This window comes from Notamacropus eugenii, chromosome 7 (assembly GCF_028372415.1).
Source record: "Notamacropus eugenii isolate mMacEug1 chromosome 7, mMacEug1.pri_v2, whole genome shotgun sequence".
Classification (NCBI taxonomy): Eukaryota; Metazoa; Chordata; class Mammalia; order Diprotodontia; family Macropodidae; genus Notamacropus; species Notamacropus eugenii.
Window position 1 is genome coordinate 47,254,643 of NC_092878.1, and position 22,449 is coordinate 47,277,091.

At 37.9% G+C, this 22,449-nt stretch overlaps 1 protein-coding gene across 6 annotated transcripts in view; it reads left to right on the plus strand.

Moving 5' to 3' along the window:
• Window positions 1-22,449, plus strand: part of G2E3 (G2/M-phase specific E3 ubiquitin protein ligase) — a 70,008-nt gene that overhangs the window by 39,100 nt on the left and 8,459 nt on the right. For 5 of the 6 annotated variants that reach the window (XM_072625176.1, XM_072625174.1, XM_072625178.1 and 2 more), the window contains 6 exons: window positions 9,947-10,071; window positions 10,162-10,294; window positions 13,273-13,404; window positions 17,417-17,718; window positions 19,265-19,446; window positions 19,770-19,942. In XM_072625176.1, coding sequence (XP_072481277.1) covers window positions 9,947-10,071; window positions 10,162-10,294; window positions 13,273-13,404; window positions 17,417-17,718; window positions 19,265-19,446; window positions 19,770-19,942 — 1,047 coding nt within the window. Of the gene's footprint in view, window positions 1-9,946; window positions 10,072-10,161; window positions 10,295-13,272; window positions 13,405-17,416; window positions 17,719-19,264; window positions 19,447-19,769; window positions 19,943-20,259; window positions 20,420-22,449 lie in introns of those variants that run through there. The other variant, XM_072625180.1, reaches the window with a different exon arrangement.

Below are 22,449 nucleotides of genomic sequence, written 5' to 3' on the forward strand. Positions count from 1 at the left end.
AAGCTCCTCCCATCATGGGTTTCATGTGATTCAAGCTGTGGGCTGGGCCAAAGCTCAAAGGAGGTCATGTGGGTCTGTTAAGGGGCAGGGAAGGGCTTCAAATTACCTTACCATTACAAGTATTCCTTGGAAAATGATGTCTGGGCTCTTTTTTTGATCATGGCTTTGAGGTAGTCTAATAATTTTTAAATTCTCTCTCAGAGATGTATTTTTCTAGGTCAGCTTTTCTAATGAGATATTTCACATTGTATTTTTTTATTCTTTAGGTTTTGGTTTATAATGTCTTGATTTCTCATAGAATTATTAGCCTCCATTTGCTCCATTCTAATTTTTAAGGAATAATTTTCTTCAGTGTGCTTTTGGACCTCCTTTTCCATTTGGCTAGTTCTGCTTTTTAAGATGTTGTTCTCCTCATTGACTTTTTGGACCTTTTTTGCCATTTGGTGTAGTCTATTTTTTAAGATGCTATTTTCTTCAGAATTTTTTTTTTTGATTCTCCTTTAGCAAGCTCCTTTGCTCAATGATTTTCTTGCATTACTGTCATTTCTCTTCCCAATTTTTCCTCTACTTCTCTTAGTTTATTTCCAAAATCCTTTTTGAACTCTTCCATGGCCTGGGGCCAATTCATATTTTTCATGGAGGCTTTGGATATAGGAGATTTGACTTTGTAATGCCTCTTCTGAGTGTTTGTTTTGATCTTCCTTGTCAGCAATGTAAGTTTCTATAGTCTGAGGTTTTTTTTCCTTTTGTTCATTTTCCCAGCCTTTTTCTTGACTTTTTTTTAAATTAAATTTATTTATTTAACTTTTAACATTCATTTTCACAAAATTTTGGGTTCCAAATTTTCTCCCCATTTCTCCCCTCCCCCTACCCCAGAACGTGGAGCATTCTAATTGCCCCTATCACCAATCTGCCCTCCCTTCTAACATCCCTCCCTTCCCTTGTCCCCATCTTCTCTTTTGTCCTGTAGGGCCAGGTAACTTTCTATACTCCATTACCTGTATTTCTTATTTCCTAGTAGCAAGAACGATACTTGACAGTTGTTCCTAAAACTTTGACTTCCAACTTCTCTTCATCCCTTCCTCCCCACCCATTCCCTTTGGGAAGGCAATCAATTCAATATAGGCCATATCTGTGTAGTTTTGCAAATGACTTCCATAATAGTTGTGTTGTGTAACTCTAACTGTATTTCCCTCCATTCCTATCCTGCCCCCCATTGCTTCTATTCTCTCTTTGGATCCTACTCCCTCCCCAAGAGTGTTGACTTCTAATTGCTCTCTCCTCCCATCATACCCCCAAACCCTGCTTATCTCCTTCTTCCCCACTTTCCTGTATTGTAAGATAGGTTTTCATACCAAAATGAGTGTGCATTTTATTCCTTCCTTTAGCAGAATGTGATGAGAGTAAGCTTCATGGTTTTTCTCTCACCTCCCCGCTTTGTCCCTCCACTGAAAAATCATCTACTTGCCTCTTTTATGAGAGATGGTTTGCCCCATTCCATTTCTCCCTTTCTCCTCCCAATATATTTCTCTCTCACTGCTTAATTTCATTTTTTTAAGATATGATCCCATCCTATTCAACTCACCCTGTGCTCTCTGACGCTGTGTGTGTGTGTGTGTGTGTGTGTCACGCGTGCAATCCCACCAACTACCCAGATACTGAAAAAAGTTTCAAGAGTTACAAATATTGTCTTTCCATTTAGGAATATAAATAGTTCAACTTTAGTAAGTCCCTTATGATTTCTCTTTGCTGTTTACCTTTTCATGCTTCTCTTGATTCTTGTGTTTGAAAGTCAAATTTTCTTTTCAGCTCTGATCTTTTCATCAAGAATACTTGAAAGTCCTCTATTTCATTGAAAGAAATCATTTCATTTTTTCCCCTGAAGTATTATACTCAGTTTTGCTGGGTAGGTGATTCTTGGTTTTAGTCCTAGTTCCTTTGACTTCTGGAATATCATATTCCATGCCCTTCAGTCCCTTAATGTAGAAGCTGCTAGATCTTGTGTTATCCTGATTGTATTTCCACAATACTTGAATTGTTTCTTTCTAGCTGCTTGCAATATTTTCTCCTTGACCAGGGAACTCTGGAATTTGGCCACAATGTTCCTAGGAGTTTCTCTTTTTGGATCTCTTTCAGGAGGTGAGCAGTGGATTCTTTCAATATTTATTTTGCCCCCTGGTTCTAGACTATCAGGGCAGTTTCCCTTGATGATTTCATGCAAGTTGATGTCTAGGCTCTTTTTTTGATCATGGCTTTCAGGTAGTCCCATAATTTTTAAATTGTCTCTCCTGGATCTGTTTTCCAGGTCAGTTGTTTTTCCAGTGAGATATTTCACGTTTTCTTCCATTTTTTCATTCTTTTGGTTTTGTTTTGTGATTTCTTGGTTTCTCATAAAGTCATTAGTTTCCATTTGTTACATTCTAATTTTTAAAGAACTATTGAACCTCCTTTTCCATTTGGCTAATTCTGCTTTTTGAAGCATTCTTCTCCTCATTGGCTTTTTGAACCTCTTTTGCTAATTGAGTTAGCCTATTTTTCAAGGTGTTATTTTCTTCAGCATTTTTTTTGGGTCTCCTTTTGCAAGGTGTTGACCTGCTTTTCATGCTTTTCTTGCATCTCTGTCATTTCTCTTCCCAGTTTTTCCTCCACCTCTCTTACTTGATTTTCAAAATCGTTTTTGAGCTCTTCCATGGCCTGAGCCCATTGAGTATTTATTTTGGATGTTTGGGATACAGAAGCCTTGACTTTTATGTCTTTCCCTGATGGTAAGCATTGTTCTTCCTCACCCAAAAGGATGGGAGGAGATATCTGTTCACCAAGAAAGTAACCTTCTATGGTCTTATTTTTTTTTCCCTTTTTCGGGTATTTTCCCAACCAGTTAACTTGACTTTTGGGTCATTTGTCAAGAGTACAGTATACTCTGGGAATCTGTGAGATCTCAGTTCCTCCAAGGTGGCACGATCAACATGTAGTGGTCTGGACGCAGAGAGGGATTTTTGTGCCCAGAATCTTAGCAGTTACCTCTCCACAGCCACCTGGCCTCCAGTTCCACCAAGTCAGCACTGGGGGCTGATTTTCAGATAGCTGGATAGGCAGGGCCACCATTCAGTGTGAGACAAAGACCAGCTCGCCCAGGGCCTCCACATAGGGCTGAGGTAAAACTCAGCTCTTAAGTGCCCCTAGGTGTTTTTATGATCCAGCAATGTATGTGGGTGGCTGTACAGGTTGCTGAGAACTGCTGCCACCTGTGGATGTGACCTCTGTGGCCACTTCCTGAGGCCAGAGCAAGGGGAAGGCCCTTCTCCCTTCCTGGCCAGCTGAAAAAACCCCGTCACTGACTTTTGGTGCCTGTGGGTTGAGGGAACAGACCCGCTGTTGTTGCTGCTACTGGAGATTTCACCCCCAAGGTGTCCTCCTCCCAGAGTTGCACCGCCTGCCACATGGCCAAGGCTGGGCTGGGCTCTGCGCTCCGCTCCTCGTCTAGTGCAGTCAGTATTTCCCATGGGCCTTTCAGGTCACCATGGGCTGGAAATCTCCTCCACTCTGTTGTTCTCCACTTCTGCTGCTCCAAAATTTGTTGAGAGTCCCTCTACAGGTATTTTATGAGCTGTGTGGGGAGATCCTGTGTATGCGTGTCTTTCTACTCTGCCATCTTGGCCCTGCCCCCAGTTGTTTTTCCAATGAGATATTTTACATTGTCTCAAATTTTTTCATTCTTTTGGTTTTGTTTTGTAATTTCTTGGTTTCTCATAAGTCATTAGTTTCCATTTGTTACATTCTGATTTTTAAAGAACCATTGAACCTCCCTTTCCATTTGGCTAATTCTGCTTTTTGAAGCATTCTTCTCCTCATTGGCTTTTTGGACCTCTTTTGCCAATTGAGTTAGCCTATTTTTTTAAAATTTTTTTTATTTTTCATTTTTCACACAGTTCATATCACATAAAACAATTCCAACTTTTGGTCAGGTGATAGTTCTCTTAAAACCTTTACAATATAGACCACAAACAAATTTTTTTTTTAACATTAACCAACTGAGACACAAATAATAACTACATATGCTAACTTTACAAGCCCTTGACCTGATTGTCTCCACACTATTGCTAAGAATTAAAGGACCCTAACTTATTGTTGTTGGTCTAAAGTCCTAAGCCTAATAGCTTAATTTTAGACTTAGCCTCGGAAGTTCCCCTACCAACAATCTATAATTTAATGGATCTGGTATTAAGCTTACGAATCTTTTGACTATAGGAAATTGCCACTAAGAGTAGTGACATTGCAGGGAACCAATATCCCCCCAACTTCATGTCAATTCCAGGCAGGAGTAGACTGTCAACTTGCATTCAGTCAGGCTTAAAGTCTGCCATGTGTCAGTGGAGAAATTGAGTAAGGAGAATCCTACCTCAGCCCAGGTTGAACAGCCTCTCTCCCACCCTTCCCATGAGATCACCTTTTGCAGTTTATACCAGCATCTTATAGGCTCACTTGCATCATGAATTGGAGGCTCAGAGCGTCTTTCTTGCTATCCATACCTGGAGTTAGACTCAGAAGAACAATCAGTTAATAGTCCCATAGAATCTTAAAATAGCAGGTTCCAATAACCAGGTTTCAGATATGACTATAATTTCACATTGGCTAAGGAATATCTTTTGAGGCAAGTGTTAAGTGGCTTACATGCCTTTGTATACATGTTCTAGTTCCTGATTAAATAACAATCATAAAATCAAATTTATCATTAAAACCTTAACTTTTCCATCAATGCCAAATTTTACCCCAAGTTCTTTTCTCCAAACTAAAAATGTCTCTGATTTAGTCTCAGTAATTAATTGAGTCAATTGTTTTAATACTAATTGCTTTTACATCTTTGTAACATATCCACTTTTTCTCTCCTCCCCCTACCCCCTAATACCTTGCATTCTGATTACTCCTTCCCCTACCCTCCCTTTTATCACACTCCACCCTTCCCTTATTCCCATCTTCTCTCTTTTCTTGTAGGGCAAGATAAATTTCTATATCCCATTACCTGTATTTCTTATTTCCTAATTATATGCAATAATAATTCTCAACATTCGTTTCTGATACTTTGAATTCCAACTTTTCTCCCTCCCTCTCTCCCTCTGCATCCCCACTGAGAAGGCAAGCAATTCGATACGAACTAAATATGTGTTGTTTTGCAAAAGACTTCCATAATAATCATGTTGTGTAATACTAACTGTATTATCCTATATCCTACTCTATCCCCCCTTATTTTTTTTATTCCCTCATTTGACCTTGTCCCTTCCCAAAAGTGTTTATTTCTAGTTACTCCCTTCTCCCATTTGCCCTCCCTTCTATCATTCCCCTAACCCCACTTGTCTCCTCCTCCCCTACTTTCCTGTAGTGTAAGATAGACTTTCATACCAAATTTAGTGAGCATGTTATTCCCTCCATAAGCCATATGTGGAGAGAGTAGCTTCACTTTTCCCCTCTCCCCTTCTCCCTTCTCCATTAAACAAGATTTTTCTTATCTCTTTTATGAGTTATAGCCTGCCCCATTCCATTTCTCCCTTTCTCCTCCCAGTATTTTCCTCCCTCACCCCCTAATTTTTATTTTATTTATTTTTTTTATGGATATCATCTCTTCTGATTCAACACAACCTGTACTCTATGTGTGTGTGTGTGTGTGTGTGTGTGTGTGTGTGTACAATCCCTCCACCTACCCAAATACTGAGAAAAGTCTCAAGAGTTACAAATATTTCTTTCCATGTAGGAATGTAAACAGTTCAGCTTTAGAAAGTCTTTTATGATTTCTCTTTCCTGTTTACCTTTTCATGTTTCTCTTGATTCTTGTGTTTGAAAATCAAATTTTCTCTTCAGTTCTGGTCTTTTCATCAAGAATGCTTGGGAGTCCTCTATATCGTTGAATAACCATTTATTCCCTTGAAGTATTATTCTCAGTTTTGTTGGGTAGGTGATGCTTGGTTTTAATCCCACTTCCTTTGACTTCTGGAATATCCTATTCCAAGCCCTTCAATCCCTTAATGTTGAAGCTGCCAGATCCTGTGTTATCCTGATTGTATTTCCAGAGTACTCAAATTGCTTCTTTCGAGCTGCTTACATTATTTTCTCCTTAACCTAGGAACTCTGAAATTTGGCCACAATATTCCTAGGAGTTTCTCTTTTCGGGTCTCTTTCAGGAGGTGATCGATGTATTCTTTCAGTATTTATTTTGCCCTCTGGTTCTAGAATATCAGGACAGTTTTCCTTGATAATTTCATGGAAGATAATGTCTAGGCTCTTTTTTTGATCATGGCTTTCAGGTAGTGCCATAATTTTTAAATTGTCTCTCCTGGATCTATTTTCCAGGTCAGTTATTTTTCCAATGAGATGTTTCACATTATCTTCTATTTTTTCAAACTTTTGGTTTCGTTTTTTAACTGCTTGGTTTATGTCATAATCATTAGCTTCCCTGAACTTAATTCTCTCTTTTACAGAACTATTTTGTTCAGTGAGCTTTTGAACCTTCTCCTCCATTTGGCTAATTCTGCTTTTTTTAAAGCCTCCTTTTCCTCATTGGCTTTTTGAACCTCTTTTTTCCGGTTGAGTTAGCATCTTTTTAAAGGTGTTATTTTCCTTAGCATTTTTTTGGTTCTCCTTTAGCAAGCTGCTAACTCATTTTTCAAGCTCTTCCATGGCCTGTGCCCAGTTTAATTTCCCTTTGGAGGCCCTGGAGGCAGGGGCCTTGGCCTCCTGTGACAGTATGCCTTGTTCTCCCTCATCCAAAAGGATGGGATGAGATACCTGTTCACCAAGAAAGTAACCTTCTATGGTCATTTTTCCCCCCTTTTTTGGGCATTTTCCCAGCCAGTTACTTGACTTCTGAATCCTTTGTCAAGAGGATCATCCTACTGCCCCTCCTCTTCCTGGTATCATATTCAAGGCTGAGATTTGACTCAGCTGTGCAATTTCCTCTGGGGCTTTGGATGGGGGTGGGGCCATCACTCAGGGCTGAGGTTTAGATCCTACTCCCTACTGCCAGAGGCTTTAAGCTGAGCTGCCTGGATAATGGATCCAGTTTGCTTCCCAGCCACCATAGCTGCCTGTAGTCTGATGCTGCTGTTGCTGCCGTTGCCTGGGGCCGTTGCTGGATGAACCTTGTTCCCCTCTCATCCAGTTGGGAAAGCCCTCCCACACTGACCTTTGTAGCTTTCTTTGTAGCTTGTGGGTTGAGGTATCTGGGACCCTCCATGCTAAGAACTCTGCCCCAGAGGTCTGTTCAGGTCCTGTTCCTCCCAGTGCAACACAGCCAGAGCTGGGCTCCGCTCCTGTCCTGTGTGGTAAACCTTTCCTGTCGACCATCTAGGTTACCTTTGGCTGGAAACCTCTTTTGCTCTGTTGTTCTGTGGCTTCTGCTGCTCTAGAATTTGTTGAGAGTCATTTTTTACAGGTATTTTGTGGGCTGTGGGGGAAGCACTAGAGTATATGCGTCTTTCTATGCTGCCATCTTGACTCCGCCCCTGAGTTAGCCTATTTTTAAAGGTCTTATTTTCTTCAGCATTTTTTGGGGTCTCCTTTAGCAAGCTGTTGACTCACTTTTCATGATTTTCTTGCATCACTCTCATTTCTCTTCCCAATTTTAACTTCACCTCTCTTACTTGATTTTCAAAATCCTTTTTGAGCTCTTCCATGGCCTGAGACCACTGCATATTTATTTTCGAGGTTTTGGGTGCAGAAGCCTTTACTTTTAGCACTTCACTCTGTCTTCCTCTGATGGTATGCATTTTTCTTTCTCAGCTGAAAGGATGGAAGAAAATACCTGTTCACCAAGAAAGTAGCCTTCTGTAGTCTTATTTTTTTCCCTTTTTTTCAGCATTTTTCCAGTCAGTTACTTGACTTTTGAGTCCTTTGTCGAGAGGAGGGTACACTTTGGGAACCTGCAAGTTATCAGTTCCTCCAGTGTGGCACAGTCAAGGAAGAGGAGTTTACTTCTCTCCTGGCCTGCACTCTGGTCTGGGAGCAACCACAAGCACTGTTTTCTGCCCAGGATCTGTGAGTAGAATTCCCTCTCCAGAGCCTCCACTAGCTCCACCAGGCTAGCCAGAGCTCTTCCTCACCCCAGGAACACCACTTAGGGGTGAGGTCCAGATCAGCAGCTCAATTCCCTCAGGGACTTTAGGCTGAGGGTTCCTAAAATGGACGCTGTGCCGCAACAACTGGCACCCTAGGGCCAGACTGTGTTCCTTTCTCACCCAAGTGAGAGAGCTTTCTCCCTGACCTTTGAAGCTGCCTTTGGAGTTTGTGGGTTGAGTGATCTGGGAACCGCAGCTGCTGCCTGGGATTACATGCGTCCTGAGGCCTGCTCTGGTCCTGTCCCTGCCACACCACCAAGGCCAGGCTACACTCCACCCCCAGTGCTTTAGACCTTTTCCTGTCGGCCTTCTAGGCTGCCTTGGGCTGGAAATCTCTTTCACTCTGTTGTTTTGTAGCTTCTGGTGCTCTAGAATTTGTTTAGAGTCATTTTTTACAGGTATTTTTATGGGCTATGTCAGGGAGCTGCTACAGGTCTGTCCTTCTGCTCCCCGATCTTGACTCCACCCTTAAATTTTCAGTTCTTCCAAGGTAGTATGATCTCAAGAGAGGTGTTTATTTCTCTTCTGGCCTGTGCTCTGGTCTGTGAGTGGCCACAAGCACTCTTTTTTGCCCTGAAACTGTGAGGAGGATTCCCTCTTCAGTGCTGCTACAAGATCTGCTATGCCAGTGCTCCTCCTTACCCCAGAACTGTCACCCAGATCCAAGTATGGGCAAAGCAACAGAGTCCTGCCTCAATGCCAACAAAGAGATTTCTGTAATTTCCTTCTGATCAGTTGTTTGATCCTCTTATGGTCTATTTGCTGAAAGCTCCAGTAGCTGTAGCCTCTGTTGCTGCACTGTAGCCCTAGGGCTGTGCTGGGGCTGCGCTCCTTTCTCATGCAGGTCCAGCAGACCTTTCCTTCTGACTTTCTAAGTTGTCTTTGGTGTTTGTGGGTTGAGAAGTTTGGAAACTGCCACAGCTGCCAATGACTTAGTCTCCTGAGGTCTGCTCTGGGTTTGATGGGGTCTGTTTATGTTGTCCTGGCCTGTGCTGGACTGTGCTCCTCTCTCATCCTGGTGCAACAGATCTTTCTTGTTAAGCTGCCAGGTTGTCTTGGACTGGAAATTTGTGTCACTCTGGTTTTTTTGTGGGTTCTGCTGCTCTAGAATTTGTTTAGAGTCATTTTTTACAGGTCTTTGGAGAGGTTTGGGAGAGTTCAGGGAAGTCCCTGCCTTTACTCTGCCTCTTGTCTCTGCCTCCTGAGTGTTCTTTTTTAGGAACACATTCACCACCAATAAGAAGGTTATGGAATTAAGATTTAAGTTGAAAGGGTCCTGAGGGTATTTAATCTAGGAAACTGAGACTTTGAAAGATTATACAGAGTTAAAATTTGAACGCATGTCCTTTGACTTTAAATCCAGCCTAACTTGCAGTGCACCATGTAATAAATATTACCCTGTAATAAGAGAAATAGCATAAACATCTGCCTCACTTAAATCAGAGCCAAATCACCTTATTTTGGGGGTCTTATCTGGATATTTAGTTTCACTTTTTTTTTCAGCTTCCATAAAAAATGTCAATTTTCATCAGTTCACATCTTTAAATACAAAGGAATGCTTGTTCTTCTATTCTATTTAGTATCATATATGTTTGTGTGTGTGTATGTTAATATTAGTATGCATTCATTTTATAGGCATTAATTAGTCAGGGAGGAGGTTTGCAAATTACAGAATGGCAAAGGCAAGAAAATAAAGGATTAAAATAATCCCAAAGTAAATGGTCTATCTATATGTGAACAATTGAAGAGGAAGGGGAAGGTGGTTAAGAATGCTGTGCTTATGTATCTTATTCATATGTTAATAACTAAACATAATTATCTCTTTTCCCCTATTTCCTTAGTAAATGGGAAATAAAACGCTGCCAGTATTGTGGATCTAGTGGAACACATTTAGCTTGTTCCTCAATAAGAACATGGAGACAAAACTGGGAATGCTCTGACTGCAGAAGCATTATCTACAATTCAGGTAATATTTTCTAGTTCTGAATCAATATTTATTCAGTCACTTACTACTTTTTAAAATATTCTGGCCTAACACTAGAATTTAATATTTTAGGGGATTTCAAAAAACCCAAAAAACGTTCTCTACCCAGCTCAGAAAATATTGGAATTGCTAATTGTTTGTTGGAAGAGCCCTCTCCCAAATTCTCCAGACAGTCCCCTAGAACTCAGAACAAAGATTTGCTCAGGTATGTAATTTATATGGGAAGAAAAATTGATTGGAGTAAGTTATAATACGAAATGATAGAACATTCCTAGATAAAACATGTTAAGTGCTTACTGTGAGCTAGGCACTGTGCTAAGTTCTAGGGATATAAAGGCCCTTTCCTCAAGGAATTTAGTTTATAGTGGGGAAAGAAAAAACAAAGCAGGAAAATGGGGGTGAGAGAAAGGTACAAGTTGAGGAATGAAATCTAGAGAGTGAATAGTAGTGCTGAGAAAGAAGTTAATGTGTCCTGGACCACACATAAAATGAAGTTCCAGGGTAGGGACTTTAAGAGAGTGGGCCTTATAGAAGATACATCTCCAGGGTGAAAGTGTTGCTGGTAAGAGAAGTTTGGAGACATGAATATTAAATAACTGATAATATAGGAAGTAGAAGACTTTACTAATACATATTGTAATGAACTGGGACTGGGAGGACCTTTGGAAGGCAAGTGATAAACTGGAGAAGCTGTTTTTATCTTCTAATGATCAGTAAATGTTGATACATGCCTATGTCAGTTTTGAACATAAGGAATACTTTACATTTACTGATCATATGACAGCAGTTACAATTTCCATACATATAAACTCAATAATTTCAGAATTATTTTGTACATTAAATATAATAAACACAATGTATTTAATTCACAGTAGTAAAATGCTAATTAGGTTTTATCCATTTAATGAATGAGTATTGAATAATTGTGTTTGAGAAAAATTTGATCTTGACATGGTCATTCATAGTTGGTGACTTAAATGAGAATAGAATTTGATCTTTAGATGATGTGAAATTTTAATCACCTGAAATAGTAATGGTCAGATTGTAGTGGCTGTAACATCCAAACAACTCCAATTTCATCTGATACATGGTTCTTTTACTGGCAGTTCCTCATGCCTGGAATATGTTTCCTCTTTATCTCCACCTCTTGAAATACTTTTGTTTCCTTCAAGGCTTAATTACACATAAAGACTTCACAGATCCTCCTCATCCTCTCCCACCAGATACTAGTTCCTTTGTCATTTATTCACATGTTGTCCATCTCTCTATCCCCCTCCCTCCCATTTAGACTGTAAGATCCTTGAGAGTACGGACTGTTTCACTTTTTCTGTTCCAAGTGTCTAGAACATAGCAGGCATTGAACTAATGCTTGTTGAGTAGATCTCAAAACATTTCTGCCTCTGCCCACAAAGGCAGTTCATAGTTCACCAGCCTAGATTTCTGCCCCAACTGAATTTTGGGTGATGTAACAGTAAGCACCCCAACATACACAGGGGAGCTTATTGCCAGTCACAGGTTCTTTGATCTGCTTCTCTAAAAGGAAAGGCAATTTTTGAGGGGTTAACAATCACTTTATTCAAGCACAAGTATCAGAGAAAATCAAAATAAAAATTTCAGAGAAATCAAAAATCAGCAGATGTGCTTCCAAAATGTCTGACCATTAACATACATACATCTTTACCAGAGAGGAAATGTGGGTTTCTGAAAGCCAGGAGGCTCCTTAGCAGCTTCCCAGAGTCCTCGTCTGGCCAAACAAACACTTGGTAAACCCCAAAGTAAAACCTCACCCTCAGAGTATTTATGCCTTTTTTAGAGTCAGAGGGTATAACTGTCTCTGACCTAGTGCCTCAGTAGAAAAAGCAAAAGGTACTTGGGACCCTCATGCAAAACAACTCCCCTAATCAAGCTTCCCGTAATGGGCCAGGCCCATCAATGGGTGGGAAAGATCCTCATCAATCACATTATTCAGTCAGAGGTACTTTTAGTAAAACAAAAACGGCAAAAGATTCTAATGCGATTGCCATCACAGGTGGTTAGAACTGGCCCTAGCTGGGTGCTCTTTCCCTCAGGCTTGGTAGAATACTACATAACCCTCCACACATATGGGGTTCTCGCCTAGTGACTTGTCCTAGTCATCTGTTCCTCACTTCTCTGGTTTGGCATTGACAGGTGTTGGTGCTTCCAGGCTGCCACCCTCAGCAGGCTTTTGCTTCTGAAGATCTGTGACCAAACTGGCTGCCAAGTCAATTTTTTTAGCCTAAAGTCAGAATCTCCGTGACACTGGGAAAAAGGAGGGTGGGGGAAACAGGTTTTAGAAAAGTGTTTTGATGTGTCTGTATCATGTCTTTGGATCTTCTAGGACAGTCTGGCTTCAGGCTTCCTGCTAGGAGCATGGGAAGTGAGGAAGTGAGCTAAGTGAGTTCAGGGTCAGTGAGCATCAATTCCTGGTTGTTGTTGTCTTAACCTTCTTTTGGATTTTTGGTGTCCTAGCCCATAGAAACAACTGGAATTATTTTAACTCTGGTGCATAATTTCTGTTTGGGGAGGTTTGAAAAGTCATGGAGATTGGAAAAAAATGCCTACATGACCCAGAAATTCTATGCTTATTTCTACGTTGTATGTGAGTTTATTAATCTAAATGGATGTATTATTATTTCTAGAAAAACAGAGGACAGCAATACATAATGAATACATGATTTTCTTTTTTTTGTTTACTGGTCCTGCGGTTTTATCGTTGTAGAAAGCTCCTAGGAATTTCCTCTTCCAACTGAGCCATCTTTGTAACTTACAATCTTAGAGTTGTGTGGAACACTAAAAGAAAGTGACTTGCCAGTGGTAATACAGTCAGAGTAAGAGTTCAAAGTAGAACTCAAGTCTGCTTGTCTCTGTTATTCCATGGTGCATGAGTGCATAAGGAGCTTGAGAAGAGAAAGGAAAAGTTGTGGAGATTTAGTCATTACTCTTGAGGAACAGGAAGCATATTAAACATTGTTATGAAAGTTTGCCTATTGGCGTATTGCTGTAGATACATTTAGATGAAACAAATTTTGAACGATTCTAAACAAGTTCTAGAACATACTGTATACTATAAGTAAAAACTTAAGCACCTGTTATTATTAAGTGAATGTTTTTTGTTTGAAACTACAGAAATATTTTCATTTTTGAAATAATTCTTCTTTCTAGGTCACCAAAGATATTACATCAAGGAAGCTTGACTCCTAATTCCTGTTTAGATAAACCACCATGTTCTAGAAGACTCAGGTTAATTCCACCACTTATTAATGTTGCTGCAAAGAATCCTTCTAGTACAGAAAGGTATATTGCAGAAGTAACACCTTTTTTTAAAATTTGCTATCATATGTTAAAGTTGAAAATGGTTGGAGATTATAAAACGCTATCTATAATCTTAAATAATCTCCCATTTAGATTTAGGGTGTAAATCAAGGTCTTTAAGTTGAGCTCTGTGACCTTCTTTTAAAGTGTATTTTCATAATTGTATTTCAATATAATTGATTCCTCTTGTAATCTTATATATTTTGTTTTATGTATTTTAAAACATTTTAAGAGGAGACATTACTAGTCCAACAAAGGGGTCCATGATACTAAAAAGGTCAAGAACCCCTGATCTAGATGTTATCTTTTTTTCCCAGTGGTCAGGGTATGACAAAGAGGAGGTGATTAAAGGAAGTACAATTGGAGATGAGTAAAAATAACAACTTGTTCATGAAGTGTAGGATTAGTATGTTTAGTTAATAAATGAGTAAATTAGATCATGAGTAAGAAAGTGAAAGATAAAACTGAGGGTCAAATAATTTTGGGTATATGTAAAAAATTAGTGTAGAACACTAGAAATATGAGGGAGAAAAGGCAATTGAGCAGATACCTTCATAGTGATAGGAAGGGTTGGGGTCTGTGACAGTACCCTAATGGGAGTCAGGTATTCCCAGTGGTTTTGGAAGGTTTAGGTAGGTAGGTAGGAAGAACAAGGAAACAATTATGCCTACTCCTCTTGACATTTACTGAGATGCCCTCAGAAGGTTCTACTGTCAGTATCAGAAATTGGAGCTCATGATACGGGGGCATGAACTCACAGTTTAAATTTAAACTTCATGACAGGTAGATAATTAACTCTATGACCACATACTTTCACCACTTATCTATTAGAGGGACTAACTACTTCTTTCCGTAAAGAATTGTTGAAGTTTCTAGATTACAATAAATCTGTTTCAAGGCCAATGTTCTCTCTGCCTTGTAGTAGAGATTGCCATTCTTTTACTGATTTAAAAAATTGAGGTTTTTGATACCTTTGTTTTCACAACAGTCATTTTTTGATATCTCCCTACTCTTGCATACATCCCTACCTCATTGAGCCTTCTCTTTGTAAGATAAAAACAAGCTAAATAAACGGGCACTGACCATGTCCAACATTTTGAACCAATTGTCTTCCAGCTCTTTACCAGAAAGGCTATGTTTTATCCATCTCTTTTCTATAAACTACTCATTGTAGTTACTCAGAGTTTGAATTCCTTTTGGTTTGTTGTCATTCACATTATTATAGACTTCGTATATGTATATATTATTCTCCAGGTTCTGTTTATTTTACTAAGCTTTTTAGTTCATTCAAGTCCTCTCACCTTTCCCTGACTTCCTTATATCCATAATGTCTTATGGTGTAATAATATTCCATTACATTAATTCTACTGCTGTTTTCAGTGTTTTGGGTTTTTTGTTGTTTTTTTGTTTTGTTTTGTTATGTTTTGTTTTTGGATCATAGTACTTTATTCTGAATATTTTTGTCTCCTAATCTTTTGGAATTCATCTAAGGTGGTGCCAGGTCTAGGACAAGTTTCTCAATCCAACCAGGGGAAGGAGAAGATATAATTAATAACCCTGGGGGAAGGTGGGAAGTTTATTATTCTACCTCCCACTATCCTCCCTCATACACAAACACATACACATAAGAGGATAACAAGATTTAGCAGTGGAGGAGGATCTTCTAGGCAATTTAATCCAATTCTTTCACTTTAGAGATGATAAACTGAGGTTCCAAAGAAGTTAAATGACTTGCCAAAGTCACACAGCAAGTGGCAGATTTGGGATTAGAATCTAGAAATTTTGATTCCACATCCACCCCAAAATCCTTCCACTCCCCCAGAATATCCCCCATTGCATCTGGTGATGATTTGGCATATTTATGATGTATAAGGAGTGAAGATGGAGTTGGTGTATTAGAGCAGTATGTAAGAGAAAGTGAGAGATAAAGGAGCATCTGGCCGTGGAACAGCACCTCCTAAACCAGGGTTATTGAGAAAAGGAAAGAATGAGCGAGTCGCTGAGTGAATGTAGAGGCAGATGGTGAATGATGATATCTTAACACTTGCATGAACAAAATTTGTGCTGCTAAGATAGGAAGGGCAGCTATTGATTGTGGGAAAAAAATCTTTGCCTCAGATACTTCTGATAAAAAAAAAGTTTGCTATCTAAGATATATAGAGAATTAACACAAAATGACTTCAGAGCCATTTCCCAATAGTTAAGTGGTTAAAAGACGTGAACAAATAGTTCTCAAGAGAACAATTGCAGATTTTTAGGAACCATATGAAAGGTACCTTCAAATTACTAATAACAGAAATGAAAATCAAAACAACTCTGAGGTATTACCTAATATCCAGCAACTGGGCAAAGATGACAAAGGATGAAAGTGGTCAGTTTTCAGGGTTTGCAGAAAGACAGACACACATACACTTTGGTAGAATTGTGAAGTTCAACCATTCTGAAAAAGCAGTTTCGAATTATGCTTTTAGAAAAAGTGATTAAAAAGTCTATATCCTTGACTCAGATATTTCACTGTAAGACACACGTTCCAAAAATATCAAATACAGAAAGTTTATATTTACATCAAAATATGCCTATTTTGCCTACAAAGTATTAATAGTGCTTTTTGTGGTAGGAAAAGACTAAACAAAGTGGATGCCTGTGAATTGGGAAATGATCAAATTTTGGTAAGCAAATGGAAAATTACTATACCATAAGAAACCATGAATCTTAATAATTCAAAAGAGCATGAGAAGACTTACGTGAACTGATGCAGAGTGGAGAAAACAGAACCAAAAACACCATAAACAGTGATTATAACAATATAAATAGAAAAAAAATAAAACTGTGATCATAATGACTAAACTCAATATATCTCCTTTTATTGGAGAGGTAGAGGACTATTGGTATGGAATATAGCATATACTGTGGACTTGGTTGGTATGCTGGTTGGTTTTGTTGAATTAAAATGAAGGTGATACAAAAGCAAAAGACATTATTGTTAAATATTATTTTGAAAATTAAAAGAAACTAGAGAGAAACAGGAGAGACAGAGGAAGTGCATCTGAACGAATACCCTTGTATCAGATCTGTTTTCAGAAATGGAGGATGGGAGCTGGGTCTGGGAAACCGGTTTGCTTACAAGTACATTGCCATGGTTAATGTTGCCTAAATATACTGTTTAAAAAAAAAACTCTACCATAATGTCCTTAGAGACCAACCAGCTTAGCCTTTTTTCCAACCTTATAGATACTGGCTATCCTTGCTCCCTGTGCTCAGCTATTCCTGTTATTTTTCTAGAATGCTTTAAATGTTATCCTTTTAAGCCAGTGCTTAAGGTTGCAAATAACCAGGGGAAGGTCACACATTTTCTGGGTCCAGGAAATTTAAGAAGAGAGGCATACTCTGTTTATATGATCACTGTTAAGAGCCCATGGTATGAGTTTGCACTGAACCCAGAAAACAATGTTTAGGGTATGCCTTCATTGATAGGCAAATTAACTTTTTCAGATGGACCAATATGGTAAATCAGGCAGTTCCACAGCAAATTAGCCATAACTGACCTTAAGCAAATAACATAACCTCTTAGTACCACTTACATATTAAACACAGATAATAAAATCAGCCCTTTATTCCTTTCAGGGATTTTGTGAAGATGAGATAACTCATGTGAGAGCATTTTGAAAAATAAACTTTTGTATTGTGAAGAGTAGCCAACAAAAAGACCTTTTGAAGCCTTATATGGGTGTCTGCTTTTACTAGGAGTGGGGGCAAATTTTTAATGTAAAGTTTGTCAGGACCCTCAAAAACAAATATTCTTATATTTGACACAAGTACTTCTGGTTAGGAAGGTGTATGTGTGGCAAACTCAGGTTTTAAAATGATAATTAGTTGGGTGGGATGGCAGCTGTAACAGTTTGTAAATAAGGAATGCCTTGTGATTCTCTGTTCTCACTTCTAGCTATAACTACTATATTGCCTATGCAATTAAATTAAATTCATATTTTTTTAGGGAAGTCAGCATGTTGAAAAGAGATGTTTCTAACATATTGAGAGAATTAGGATACCAAGTTAAACAAAAAACTCAAAAACTCTTTATCAACAAAGAAAATATCTGGAATAGTGCCATAAAAGGATTCAGAAAGCGAAACTTTAATCCATCAGATGCAATTGAGGTACACTTCTATAATGGAAATGGAAATGAAGATACTAATGGATCAAGGCATGAATTCTTAAGCCTTTTAATGGGACATCTTGAGAGCTCATCACTATTTGAAGGGTCCATGTCAAAGAACTTGTCTCTTAATTCTGAAGGTAAGCAATTTATTTATAATTAAGCATGCTTAGTATATTAGCTAGTATAAAGAAATAACTTGACATGAAGTTAAAAACAAAAATTAGCAACTGTGGCTTAAAACATTAAAATGGCATTTCCATCTGGGTATTGCCATCTGCACCTCCACTACAGCCTTAGAACTTCAGGGCCTTTCCATCCATTCTGCAGCAGAATACACTTTTTATATGCTGTTTCCACCAATTAGGGTGTGAATTTTTTAGAGTGGGGACTATCTTGCTTTATTTGTTTGTGTTGCCAGAGGTTAGCACAGTGTTTGGAACACAGGAAGCATTTTTTCACTCTATTACTAAGAAAGAGTATAACAGAAAAATAGGTTTAGTACAGTAAATCTTGGGAAAGAATTGTTTTCTTTTGTTGAGGGTGTCTGTAGTGATTCTCTTTTAGTCATGAGATTCTCTGATTCTATGACAAAATAACAATTTACAATTTGAAATTGAAGGGGTTTTCTTTATCCTGCTTTACTTAACTCTTGTTATTTGGTTCAGTCATGACCGACTCTTCAAAACCCCATTGTCCATGGAGTTTTCTTGGCAAAGATACTGGTTTGCCATTTCCTCCTCCAGTGGATTAAATCAAACAGAGATTAAGTGACTTGCCCAGGGTCACACAGCTACTAAATGTCTAAGGCCAAATTTGAACTTAGGCGTTCGTGATTCCAGGCCCAGCACTATATCCACAGAGACATCAAGCTGCCTCCTAGGCAGGGGTGAAATGACTTTCTCAAGGTCACATAGCTAGTAAGTGTCTGAGGCAGAATTTGAATTCAGGTGTTCCTGATTCCAGATCCACAGCTGTATTAACTAAGCCATCTAGATGCCCCTTATTTAACTTAGAGTAGGCGGTTTGAATGGCTGCTTATTTGAAAGGATTTGGTTAAGGAATTTAATATTCATCACTTCACATAACAGAAAATAAAATCTATGAAATAGTGAACATAGCTTCTAAAGATGATTTGGGCAATATTAACTCTTAGACAAAGTGTCTATTTGTAAGACCTTTCTGTGCCACCATTGCTTATGTTAGGTTTTGATGATGAGAATGATGAGAGTATGCACCAGAAAACTTCTGCTATAAGTGGAAGTTAGAGGTGATATAGAAAAAATTTAATTATGCCTTAGAATTTTCTTCCTCTCATGTTTCCCCTTAACACTCCCCATTTGGGGAATACTGATTCAACAAGGATTTATCAAGTTCCTGTGGCTATGTGTTGATAAATCACAAAGTTCCCCTTGGAAACATTCTGGAATCTGTATTATGATGGTACAAATAAATTCATGGTAAAGAGGTCGTCCTGATATTTTAGATTCATTAGAGATCTGTTTTATGCAATTCTAAGCTTTGATATTTCTGGCCAGTTAGTTGCTTATTCCCTTATATTTTGATGTTTCGCTTTACCATATTTTTTATTATATTTTTCTTAATTTAAATGCACTTATTATTAAAGTAATAGTTAAGTAAAAATTAAATAATAAAAGAATCCTCAATTTTCATCTACACTTACAGCTCTTAAAGAGAATCTCTACTTTGAGGCTGGTAGAATGATTGCCATTTCTTTGGTGCATGGTGGTCCACCACCTTTTTTGTTTTCTAAAACATTATTTAACTGCCTTGTATCTGGACCAGAGAATGTGGAGCCAGCTCTAGAAGATGTTGAAGACAGTAATATGATGCAAATAATAACCAAGGTAAGAACTTTACCATTGTACAAGAAAATATAATTGAGCATACATTTTTATTTGGTAAATTTAAACTCTGTAGCTTAGGGTTAAGACAAGGGATGGCCTTGTATGCTTTCTGCTTGTAGCTTATTGTCTATTTGGGGAACTGTATTTTGCGACAAAAAATTTTTATTATCATCACTGAATTATTTGTTAAACTTTTAGCTTGAAAAAAGTCTTAATTTCCCAAGTGTAATCCAAAGAAGAGATAAAGCAGTAGACAAGATTTCTTTAAGGCGTACACATCTCTAGTAAATATATACATATATGTTTATTTTCTCTTGGTGCAGATTAAAGGTTCAAAAAATTTGACTCACTTAAAGTCAGCAATACGTGATTGCTTTGAATACCTCTCTCACATTGGATGTCTAAGACTTGTAACACTGCTAAGTGACAAGGATGTATTAGTAAAAGACATACTCACCTATCATGTAATTAAAAGAGTGCAGGCACCCTTGGACAGGTAGGTTGTTTGCATGTGGAATTCTAGAATTACATGTTTTAATTTACATAGCCCAGTTTCTCACTGGTAACTGAAGGTGTATTTGGTCCCATACATGACCTACTAAACCTAGGAAAAGGCTTTATGCTCTTTATATGGCTTTCAGCTTCTCCAATGGACAATAATTTTACCAGCTTTATTTTATGGAATTGCTTTTACTGTATAATAACAGCTTACATGTTTTTTTCTTAAAGGTTTGCAAAGCATATTACCTTCTTCGATGATTATAATAACCCTAAGAAGCTGGCATTATTATAAGTATTATCTTTTTTTTACAGGTGAGGAAATAGGCTCAGCAAGGTGAAATGACTAAAAGTTTCTGAGGCTGCCTTGATACTAGTATGTAACAGGAGAAAGTAGCAATCATTTCAGCATCGAATGTCCTTTGTAAGGCAGAAATATGAATTTAAAAAATAATAAAAGTATATTACGCCACTAGCTCTTCATTTCTTTTTGTCTGTAGTTGACTTTAATTGCAAATTTAATGTTTTTGAAACAGTGACTTCTGAGAACACATTCATCTTTTAACAAAGAGCAAAATGGTATCATTTAAACATGCCTTAATCATTCCTTATGTTAAGCTCTTTTACTTATATTACTATAACAGCATTTAGGAATTGAATTCCCAAAAAGTAATTCAAAACCAGTTTTCTAAGCTTTATGTTCTTTTAATGCATTTTATATACAAAAGTATTAAAATATAAAACAACTGGATGTATAAGAATATGATATACTACTTCTCTGTTACATATGAATGATGCCTTTGATTAAATGACGTAGTACATATAAAGTGCTTTGCAAACCTTAAGCATTATATAAATCCTAGCTATTATTGTTTTTAAGGCCTATTCAGCATCACTTTTATTACAGTGAAAGAAACAACACAAAATTTTAGTGCAGATATGCTAGAAGTGATGACAGGACCCAGACGGCAGGTCCGAGTAGCTGGGATTTGATAGAGAAAGGAAAAGGAACGCAGTGAGAGGTACACTTTTTAAAAATACATTTTTATTGATACCTTTTGTTTCCTAGATCATCATAGTGAACTCTGGTATCTGCTCCCCCTCCCAGAGAAACTGCTCTTTAACGGTTTTTTTAAAGAGGAAAACAATGAGCACAACGATTTGATACACTGAAAAAGTCAGAAAATATGTGCAATGTGTAACACCTATGGCTCTCCCGGCTCCATGAAGGGCTAGGTTGGAGATGTTCTTTCACTCCTCCTAATTCAAATCCTACTTAATCTTTATAATTTTGTTACATTCATTTTTGATTTTTTTGGTAGGTGTTGGTTTTCTCCATTTACATTTTTGTAATTACTGTGTTTCCTGATTTCTTGGACTTAACTTGAAAGTACATTAATTTACGCAGATCTTTCCATGCTTCTTTCTGTTCATCACATACATAATTCCATTCCATTTATCACAACAATTTGTATTCCCAGTTAATGGGTATCTACTTTGTTTCTAGTTTTTGCTATCACAAAAAGTACTGCTATAAATATTTATTGTATATGGAGGTTTCCTTTTTACCAGTGGCTTCATTGGGGTATAAGCCTAGTAACAGAAACTCTAGTTTAAAGGGAATAGACGTTTTCATTGTATTATTTGCTCTTTATTTTTCAAATTGCTTTCTAAAATGGTTGTACCAGTTGCACCTCCGTCACAAAGGTATCAGTGTGCCTATCTTTTCCATAACCCCCACAAGCACTGACTGTTGCCTTTTTTGTCATCTTTGTCAGTTTGCATGGTGTGAGATGGAAACTCAAGGTTGCTTTGATTTGCATTTGCCTCGTTCTTAGCGATTTGAAGCATTCTTTCATATGGTTGTGAATACTTCACAATTTTTCTTTTAAGAACTATTTGTTCTTAGCCTTTTACCACTGTTGAGGAATGGGTATTAGTCTTCTATACACTTATTAAATGTTTATTTATCCTGTATATCAGACAGTAGGAGCGTGTCTTTGTGAGTTCAGATCTGGCCTCAGACTTTTAGTAGTTGGGTGACTTTCATCAAGCAAGTTCCTTCATCTGTAAAATGAGCTGGAGAAGGAAATGGCAAACCACTTTTAGTATCTTTGCCAAGAAACTCCAAATGAGGTCATGAAGAGTTGGATATAACCGAAATGACTCAACAACAAAACAGCACTAAGAGAAATTTGATTGAAAGGTTTTTTTTTTCCTATTTGCTCATTTCCTTTCTTATTCTAGATCCATTAATTTTGTCTGTTCAGAAGCTTTTTCATTTTCAAGTAATCAAAGCTATCAATTTTATCTTTTGTAACTGCCACTATCTTTTGTTTGGTTAAGAATGTGCCTCTTACCCATACCCATGAGAGGTATATGATCTATTCTCTTTCAAATTGCAAATAATATGATCTTTAATATTAAGGTCATCCATTTAAAATGAATTCTGGAATATGATGTAAGGTGTTGGTCTAAGTCTAATTTCTTTCAGACTGCTTTCTA